Source organism: Arachis duranensis, chromosome 5 (assembly GCF_000817695.3).
Source record: "Arachis duranensis cultivar V14167 chromosome 5, aradu.V14167.gnm2.J7QH, whole genome shotgun sequence".
In the NCBI taxonomy this organism is placed as follows: domain Eukaryota; kingdom Viridiplantae; phylum Streptophyta; class Magnoliopsida; order Fabales; family Fabaceae; genus Arachis; species Arachis duranensis.
Genome location: NC_029776.3, coordinates 92,862,911 through 92,873,466, shown reverse-complemented (window position 1 = coordinate 92,873,466; position 10,556 = coordinate 92,862,911). Strand labels below are relative to the sequence as shown.

The 10,556-nt window shown below is 40.7% G+C and overlaps 1 protein-coding gene across 1 annotated transcript in view; it reads left to right on the top strand.

Moving 5' to 3' along the window:
* Positions 1-4,655: 4,655 nt before the first annotated feature.
* The window catches only part of LOC110281594 (uncharacterized), an 11,247-nt gene continuing 5,346 nt past the window's right edge, over positions 4,656-10,556 (top strand). The window contains exons 1-2 of the mRNA XM_021143962.1: positions 4,656-5,007; positions 5,140-5,192. Of these exons, the coding sequence (XP_020999621.1) occupies positions 4,656-5,007; positions 5,140-5,192 (405 nt within the window). The remainder of the gene's footprint in view (positions 5,008-5,139; positions 5,193-10,556) is intronic.

Below are 10,556 nucleotides of genomic sequence, written 5' to 3'. Positions count from 1 at the left end.
CCATTATTGATTATGGCTGAGTATAAATGCATATATGCTATTGAATGAAATGTGAATGTTGCACTTCCACTATTTGAGATACGAGTTTCCCTGGGTGAAAGCAGTGGCTAGCCACCACGTGCTCCAAGTGGAGACTTGATACTTTGCTGACCTTATGTCGTAAGTGTGGCCGGACACTGTGAAAGTTTCGGATGAGCTCGCCCCCGTGAATATACACGAGTGAGGGTGTTGGATATGGATCATGATTATGATCACGATTATGTTGAGTATAACTCGAGCTGGGGATGCGCGACAGAGGGACAGTCCAATGGTTAGCTACCAGGACTTGTCAGGTTGGCTATAATGCTATATAACCGATAGATGATATCATCAGCCATTAGGGACATGCATTCATTATATGCATACTATGTGAATTGTTTGAGATTGCCTATTTGACTGCATATTACTTGCTAATTGTCTAAATGCCTTATTTGTTCCTATTTGTGTATTTCTTGTTTGATATAACTGTGTTTGCTATATTATACTCCTACTGGTGGATGGGAGGTCTGAAGGATTTGGAATGGGAAGTATAGTTAAACTGAAGAATCTTTAGTCAGTTGCCATTTATGGTTTAGTCTCTTTATAAACTTTGATTTGTCTGGTGGGAGTTCTAGGATTGCCTTCGACTTTCCTCTGATATTACAAGTTAAATATGTGGGAACTGTTACCATGCTGGGAACCTCTGGTTCTCACCCATGTGAATTTTGTGATTTTCAGATGCAGGACGTGAGGCTTCTCGCTGAGGCATGCTGGAGACTTCCAGATTAGCGAAGATCCTTTGTTCTTGGGGCCCTGTTTTGGTTTATATGTTTTGCTTAGATACTTTTATCTCTATTGAATAATACAAACTGTGATGACTCCTCTTATAGATGATTTTGGAGAATAGGTTTTCTGTATTTGTATCCCTTTGGGTTTCCTTTGAGATTCAAAGCTTTTTTGACCCTATGTCGTCAGGGTGGCCGGGCACTGTGAAAGTCCCGGATGAGCTCACTCCCATAAATATTCACCAGTGAGGGTGATGGATATGGATCATGATTATGATCAAGTTTATATTGAGTATAACTCGAGTTGGGGAGACACGACAGAGGGACAGTCCAATGGTTAGCTACCAGGAGTTGTTGGGTTGGCTATATAACCGACAGATGATATCATCAGCCATTAGGGACATGCATTCATCATATGCATACTATGTGATTTATTTGAGACTGCTTATTTGACTGCATATTACTTGCTAATTGTCTAAATGCCTTATCTGTTCCTATTTGTATATCTCTTGTTTGAAATAACTGTGTTTGCTATATTATGCTCCTGCTGGTGGTTGGGAGGTCTGAAGGAATTGGAAAGGGAAGTATTAGTTAGACTGAAGGATCTTTAGTCAGTTGCCACTTGTGGTTTAGCTTGTTTATAAGCTTTGATTTTATCTGGAGGAAGTTCTAGGATTGCCTTCGGCTTTTCTCTATTATTACATGTTATATTTGTGGGAACTATTACCATGCTGGGAACCTCGGGTTCTCACCCATGCGGATTTTGTGGTTTTCAGATGCAGGACGTGAGGTTTCTCGCTGAGGCATGCTGAAGACTTCTGGATTAGCGAAGATCCTTTGTTCTCGGGACTCTGTTTTGGTTTATATGTCTTGCTTAGATACTTCTTTCTCCACTAAATAATACAAACTGTGATGACTTCTCTTATAGGAGATTTTGGAGAATAGGTTCTCTGTTTTTGTGTCCTTTTGGGTTTCCTTTGGGGTTTCCTTATTTTATTATATGTATATATTGCTATGCTCGGACCGGTTATCTTCACAACTGGATTTTGAGTTTTGATATTCCCGTTTTGATACTCTTTTGTATATATATATATTCTCGTGTTGGTTTATCCTTGTTCGTTACGTTATCGATCAGAGTGTTGCGCTTTCGAGTTACGAATTTTGTTTCACCCCTTATTCTCGAAAAGGCTCCTAGTTATAATCATTTTTCATAATACTATTCGTACTAAATTTTTATTTTAGAGGTCGTAATATCTTGCCATCTCTGAATTATGATTTAAGCATAAGACTCTGTATGGTAGGGTGTTACATTATGGTATCAGAGCAGTTCGTTCTTGTAGAGCCTGAGGGATGGACTGACTATGCTTCTGCGCATTCTCTGTGTGTGTGTTATGTGCTATTAGTATATCTACTTGATATAGCTGGCATAAACGTTCATGAGCATGCATTTGGGATTTTGAAGCACTAAACTGCCAATATTGAGACTGATCAACTTAATATCGATTGTTTGATGTGTATAGAGACCAGATGGCACCTCGTGGACACGGTAGAGGCTGTGGGAGAGGTCGTACTAACCCTCTGGGATCGAGTGCCAACTCAAATAACCCGGTAGTCCTTATGGTGGCATTGGGGAACATGGCTGCGGCTATGCAGGCCACTACAGAGGCTCTTGGACAACAGATAAACGACCATGGCAACGACGGAAATGGAGCTCAGGGACCAATGGAGATCAGAACTTTCGCTGTGTTGGTAAACAAGTGTAGGGTTGCTGAAGAGTGTGTGAAGAAGGCAGCTACTGAGAGAGGGAGTCACAAGGGATCATTCCCACAGAACCGAGGGAAGAGCTTTGCACCTAGAGGTCCGCCTTTCAAGCGGGAAGGTTCTTTTAGGAGGCCCAACAACAACAAATCCCAAGGGAAAAGGTTTGGAAAGCGGCCACAGAATGAGCAAGCTTGTGCTAGGTGTGGAAGTCACCATCCGGGAGCCCCGTGCATGGCCGGATAGGGTTTGTGCTATTTATGTGGTAAGGCGGGACATAAGGTCCCAAACTGTCTGGAGAAGAGAAAACAAGGTGCAGGGAAAGCACAGCAGACTGGTCGGGTGTTCACCACCTCAGCTATAGGTGCCGAGGGATCCGAGACACTTATCCGAGGTAACTGCGAAATGGCTGGTCAAACTTTAAATGCTTTATTTCATTCGGGAGCAATACATTCATTTATTGCATTGGAAAAAGCTCATGAGTTAGGATTGAAGATCGTAACTTTAGGTTATGACCTAAAAGTGTATAATGGTACCCATGAAGCCATGGTAACTAGGCTATGATGCCCGAAATTTTCTTTTAGGTTCAAGCAATGTGATTTTGTCCATAACTTAATCTGCTTGTCGATGATCGGTCTTAATCTTATCTTGGGATCGGACTGGTTATCTGAGAACCATGTCCTGCTTGATTGTTCTACAAAGTCGGTGTACTTTATGTCGGAAGATACAGAAAGGCCGGTCGTGGTGAATAATTACTACTTGAATTCGATGATGGTGAACTGTTCCGGAACTGAATGTCAAGGTATCATATTGTTAACCATGGGCGTTTCGGGCGATGATCAAAGATATGAACGAATTCCGGTTGCGTGTGAGTTTCCGGAAGAATTTTTCGATGATATTGATGAATTTTCACCTAACCGAGAGGTTGAGTTTGCTATTGAGTTGGTGCCGGGGGCAGGACCAATCTCAAGTGCTCCTTATAGGATGTCACCACTGGAAATGGCTGAGTTAAAGTCTTAGTTAGAGGATCTGTTGGGTAAGAGTTTTATCCGACCAAGTGTTTTACCGTGGGGTGTGCCAGTGTTATTGGTAAAGAAGAAGGATGGGAGTATGCGGCTCTGGTGGATTACAGGCAGTTGAACAATGTCACAATAAAGAATAAGTACCCATTGCCGAGAATTGATTATCTCATGGATCAGTTACAAGGAACTGGGGTCTTCTCCAAGATCGATTTGCGATCCGGTTATCACCAGATAAAGATGAGGGATGAGGATATCTCTAAGACCGCTTTCAGGACTCGTTATGGTCATTACGAGTACACTGTAATGTCTTTTGGGTTGACGAATGCTCCTGCAGTGTTTATGGATTACATGAATAGAGTTTTTTCGTTCGTTTCTGGATAAATTTGTTGTTGTCTTTATTGACGACATACTAATTTATTCTAAGACTGAAGAGGGGCATGCGGAACACTTGAGGACCGTGTTGCAGATACTAAAGGAAAAGAAACTCTATGCGAAACTGTCTAAATGCGAATTTTGGAAGAGTGAGGTGAAGTTTTTGGGACATGTTTTGAGTAAACAGGGGATAGCAGTTGATCCATCTAAGGTGGAGGCAGTGATGGAATGGAAACAACCAACTACGGTAACTGAAATAAGGAGTTTTCTGGTCTTAGCTGGATATTACCGAAGGTTCATCAAAGGCTTTTCGTAATTATCTTTGCCATTGTCAAAGTTAACCTGCAAGGACACATAATTTGTTTGGATTCCTGAGTGTGAGGAAAGCTTTCAGGCATTAAAGAAAAAGTTGACCACTGCACATGTGTTGGTGTTACCTGAGCCGAACGAACCATTTGAGCTGTACTGTGATGCCTCACTAAAGGGTCTAGGGTGCGTGCTGATGTAGCATCGTAATGTGGTGGCGTATGCCTCACGGTAGTTGAGACCTCATGAAGTTAATTATCCTATGCACGATTTAGAACTTGCTGCGGTTGTGTTTGCACTAAAGGTGTGGAGGCATTATCTCTATGGGGTTAAGTTCCAAGTTTTCTCTGATCACAAGAGCTTGAAATACCTCTTTGATTAGAAAGAGCTTAATATGAGACAGAGGAGGTGGATGGAGTTACTGAAGGACAACGACTTTGAGTTGAATTACCATCCGAGAAAGGTGAATGTAGTGGCAGATGCGTTAAGTCAGAAGTCACTGTATGCGGCTTGGATGATGCTTCAAGAAGAAAAGTTGCTCAAGGGGTTCGATATTCTAAAAATTGGTGCTCGAGAAGTATCTGAAACTCTGTGTTTGAGTCGATTAGAGATCTCAAGTGACTTTAAGTCCGAACTCCTAAAGGCCAATGAGAATGATGAAGCGTTATGGAAAGTGTTACCAGCTATTGAGCAAGGGAAACAGTGGAGAGTGTCAGAGGATGAGGATGGGCTATGGAGATTCAAAGGTAGAATTATTGTGCCGGATGTTGGCACTTTGAGGCAAGATATCTTAAAGGAGGCACACAAAAATGGATTTTCTATTCACCCGGGAAGTACTAAGATGTACCATGATTTAAAGGGAATGTTTTGGTGGCCAGGTATGAAGAATGACGTGGCGGAATATGTTTTGAAGTTCTTAACTTGTCAAAAGGTAAAGATTGAACATCAAAGACCTTCCAGGATGTTGCAACCTTTAGAGGTTCCACAATAGAAGTGGAAAAGTATTGCAATGGACTTTGTGTTGGGATTGCCAAGAACTAGGACTAGTTTTGATGCTATCTGGGTGATTGTGGACTGACTGACGAAGTCAGCTCACTTTTTACCCATTCGGATGCCTTACACCCTTGAGGAGCTAGCACGGTTATACATAAAGGAAATTGTGAGACTTCATGGTGTACCTGCTACTATAATCTCTGATAGAGATCCTCGTTTCACTTCAAGGTTTTGGGGTGCATTTAAGAAAGCTTTTGAAACCCGATTAAGCTTGAGTACGGCTTACCATCCTCAAACAGATGGTCAATCTGAGAGGACAATCCAAACACTAGAGGATATGTTGAGAGCTTGTGTTTTGGACCAACCGGCGAGTTGGGATCGGTATATGCCGTTAGTGGAGTTTGCATACAATAATAGTTACCATGCGAGCATTGGAATGACTCTGTATGAGGCCTTGTATGGGAGGAAATGTCAATCTCCGCTATGTTGGTATGAAGCTGGAGAGAAAGGCTTATTGGGGCCGAAAATGATAGCTGAGATCACTGAACAAGTCAAGAAAATCCGAGATAGGATGCTTACGGCGCAGAGTCGTCAGAAGAGTTACGCCGGTCAGAGGTGAAAGCCCCTGGAATTTGAGGAAGGAGACAATGTTTTCCTTAAGGTTACTCCAACCACGGGAGTATGTAGGGCGACTAAAGCAAAGAAGTTGAATCCTCGATACATTGGTCCATTTCAAATCCTGGAGAGGGTCGGACCGGTGGCGTATCGAATGGCTCTACCACCTTATCTTTCGAACCTGCACGACGTGTTTCATGTGTCACAACTTCGAAAGTATACTCCTGATGCTAGCCTTGTGTTAGAACCGGAATCGGTTCAGTTAAGAGAAGATTTGACGCTTCCAGTGGCTCCAGTCAGAATTGATGATACTAGTATCAAACGGTTGCGTGGAAAGAGGTTTCATTAGTCAAAGTGGCATGGAGTCGAGGCGGTGTTGAGGAACACACTTGGGAACTTGAGTCGGAGATGCGAACGGATTATCCGCACTTATTCTTAGGTAATCGAACTTGAATTTTGTGGGCAAAATTCCCAATTAGGTGGTAGAATGTAAAACCCGGTTAATTAACGGCTAATTAATCCATAAATGAGAATTTATTCTAGAAAGCTAAAAATGTGATTTTAATGGCTTAATATGATAGAGGAGATTGGACGAGAATTTCGGTACTAATTTTATAGAAATCGGACCAATATTGGACCGAACGGGCCAAACCGGGCCAACCGGACCCAAAGTGGGCCCTTGGCCCAACTAAACTAAACCAAAACCTTAGTTTTCAGCACTCTCTCTCATCAATTGGCACACTCACACGCTGAAAATGAGAAGAAATGGGGAAGAACACTCTCCAAGATTCTAACCCTCATTTGATCTTCAAACCACCATAACTTTTGATCTAGAGCTCCGATTGTCGCACCGTTTACGGCCACGCGTTCATCGCGGAGAGATCTAAAAAACCCATACAATCAATCTTGAGGTAAGCCACGTTTTTTTCTTCGAAATTCCACCCTTGTTTTCGAGTTTCATGGATTGAGATTTTGGGCTCTTTGATGTTATAGGACCCAACTTTCTTAAAGAAGAAGATTAACCTTGTCTCCTTGGACCTTGGGTGTGGTAAGATTCTCAACCCTAGTGTAATTTTTTGTTCTATGATGTTTGGGTATTGAGATGTTGTGTATGGATATGATGATTGTGGCGTAGGTTGTGTATATGTGAATATTAGAGCTTGATTGAGACTTTGAAAATCTTGAAAAGGGATTTGGTGGTAAAAATCTATTCTTGGATGTGTTGAGACCTTGAGAGCTTGAGAAAAAGTGGTTTAGAAGTGCTCCGGTTGAGCTTGGAAAATCGGCTAAGGTATGGTCTCGGTTTCTCGTATCTAGTATGTAATGTGGTAGGAAATACTTAGACTAGAGGCCTTAAGATAGGCATTGAATTGTTGATGTTATTGAATAGTTGAAATATATGATGTGGTCATATATGTGATTATAAATATTGATGCCTTGATGGTGTAATGTATGAGAAATATGCATTGTTGTGATATATGCTTGATAATTGATTGAGGTTGAATTGTGGGTGAAACCATGTTGATGGTGAGTATGATATTGGTTATGTGCAATGATGGTTAATTGGAAATGGTGTTGTTGAAAAATTGGCATGAGGAAGAGTATATGATATGTAAATATGTCTGAGTTTAAGCCACTTAGGTGAAGTGGGTTAAAATGGTGGGATGATGTTTTGGGAATTATGATAAAGTGTTAAAGTGTGAGTTGAGGAGGCTTGATATTGTTTTTGGTATATTTTTATTGATTTTAAAGAAAAGGGATGAAATTGGCATGTTTTGGTTGATTTTGAAAAGAGTTGAAAATGGCTTGTTTTGAAAATGGCACCTTGTGATTTTGTATGAAAATATAGTTTTTGGGCATATTTTGATGGGACATAACTTGGACTTCGGATCTTCGTTTTGTGCCAAACTTATTTAAAAGTGAAATTGGATCCGTGATGTCCATGCCATTCGAAGAACGGGCGAAAAACGACTTAAAATGAGAAAGTTATGTCTATCGGAAGATTGGGGGTTGAATCTGTGAATTCAGCAGCTTTTAACTTAGAAAATTTTTAGCAGAATGACCCCCCACGCGTATGCGCACTTGGCGTGTGCGCGTCGTTCTTCAAGAAAGCACCATCCACGCGTGCGCGTGGTGTGCGCGGGCGCGTCGATGCGCTGCACCAAATGCCCAGCCATTTTCCCGAGAGTTGTGCCAGAGTTGTGCCAGTTTTGTGCCTGGGGCGTAAATGCACTCACGCGTATGCGTGGCTGATGCGTACGCGTCGCTTGGCTGTTTTCCAATCCACGCCTCCACGTGTATGGCGCATACGCATCAATGAGCTTTGTGCCCATCCAAGCGTGCACGTGGAGTACGCGTGCGCGTGGCCATGTTTTCATCCCAAAGTTGATTTTTGAGTTTTAAAAGCCAAATTTCATACTTCTAAGCCTCCGATCTCACCATTTATGTCTTAAATCATTATGATATGCCTAGCAATGAGAAAAAGAGCTAGCAGATGTGGTAACTTGAGAGTGAATCAAGGAAAAAATAGATGATCAATGAGGATCAAAGATGATTATATGAGATGCGGAGGATGGCGGTGGAAGTGCTGTATGTGCCATGAGCCGATGGGCTAAATTGTTTATGAATTGGCTCGTTCTGGATTGAACCATGAGCCGGATGGCTGAGTTTATTGCCGTGTTACGGCGGAGCCATGATTATGGCTAAGTATAAATGCATATATGCTGTTGAATGAATTGTGAATGTTGCACTTCCACTATCGGAGATAAGAGTTTCCCTGGGAGAAAGCAGTGGCTAGCCACCACGTGTTCCAGGTTGAGACTCGAAGCTCTTTTGACCCTATGTCGTCAGGGTGGTCGGTCACTGTGAAAGCCCTGGATGAGCTCACCCCCATAAATATTCACCAGTGAGGGTGATGGATATGGATCTTGATTATGATTAAGTTTATATTGAGTATAACTCGAGTTGGGGAGACACGACAGAGGGACAGTCCAATGGTTAGCTACCAGGACTTGTCGGGTTAGTTATATAACCGATAGATGATATCATCAGCCATTAGGGATAGGCATTCATCATATGCATACTATGTGATTTGTTTGAGACTGCTTATTTGACTGCATATTACTTGCTAATTGTCTAAATGTCTTATCTGTTCCTATTTGTATATCTCTTGTTTGAAATAACTGTGTTTGCTATATTATGCTTCTGCTGGTGGTTGGGAGGTCTGAAGGAATTAGAAAAGGAAGTATTAGTTAGACTGAAGGATCTTTAGTCAGTTGCCACTTGTGGTTTAGCTTGTTTATAAGCTTTGATTTTATCTGGAGGAAGTTCTAGGATTGCCTTTGGCTTTTCTCTATTATTATATGTTATATATGTGGAAACTGTTACCATGCTGGGAACCTTGGGTTCTCACCCATGCAGATTTTGTGGTTTTTAGATGCAGGACGTGAGGTTTCTCGCTGAGGCATGCTGGAGACTTCTGGATTAACGAAGATCCTTTGTTCTCGGGACTCTATTTTGGTTTATATGTCTTGCTTAGATACTTCTTTCTCCACTAAATAATACAAACTATGATGACTCCTTTTATAAGAGATTTTGGAGAATAGGTTCTCTGTTTTTGTGTCCCTTTGGGTTTCCTTTGGGGTTTCCTTATTTTATTATATGTATATATTGCTATGCTCGGACCGGTTATCTTCGCAACCAGATTTTGAGTTTTGATATTCCCGTTTTGATACTCTTTTGTATATATACTCTCGCGTTGGTTTATCCTTGTTCGTTACGTTATCGATCGGAATGTTGCGCTTTCGAGTTACGAATTTTGTTTCACCCCTTATTCTCGAAAAGGCTCATAGTTATAATCATTTTTCACAATGCTATTCGCACTAAATTTTTATTTTAGAGGTCGTAATACCTTGCCATCTCTGAATTATGACTTAAGCATAAGACTCTGTATGGTAGGGTGTTACACATTTAACTAAAAGAAAGAAAGAAATAAGAAAAAGAAGAAGAAGAAAAAAAAATGCAGCATTAGAGAAAATATTTTTCTGTATTTGCAGTAAATTTGGGTGTAACACGAAAATATTTGGGTGTAATATGAAAATATTTGGGTGTATTTTTATTCTGATAAGTTCTGCTAATTCAAAACTCTTCATCTTCCTCCTTCTCGTCTTCTATTGCTTCTTCTTCCTCATCTTCTTATTTCGTTTTCTTATAATTCTTCTTGGAAGAAAAAATTAAACAAGAAAGAAAAAAATACATAATGTTGCAAAATCAATAGAAAGATGAGGAGGGAAAAAATGCAGCAACAATAATAACAAAATCATGATGAGGATAAAAACGCGAAGAAGGAATGCAAAGAAAAATGAGGAGGAATGCAAAAAAAGAGGAGAAGAAGAATAAGAAGGAGCAGGAGGAAGAACGTGGAATACAAATATTGAAGAAGAACCGTTTCTCATTTTGCGCTATTCAAAATTGAGGAAGCGCATGTTTACGCGATCTTTAAATTGAGAGTTATTTTTGTTGGGTTTGGGCTGACCTGTATAGACTTATATGCCAAAAAAAATTTGTATATGTAGCAAGTCTCAATATTTTAATATATTTTTTTAAATAACTACTATATTTATTTAGTGAGATCTAAAAGATTAAAACATTTATAATAACTACTATATTTATTTAGTGAAATAAAACT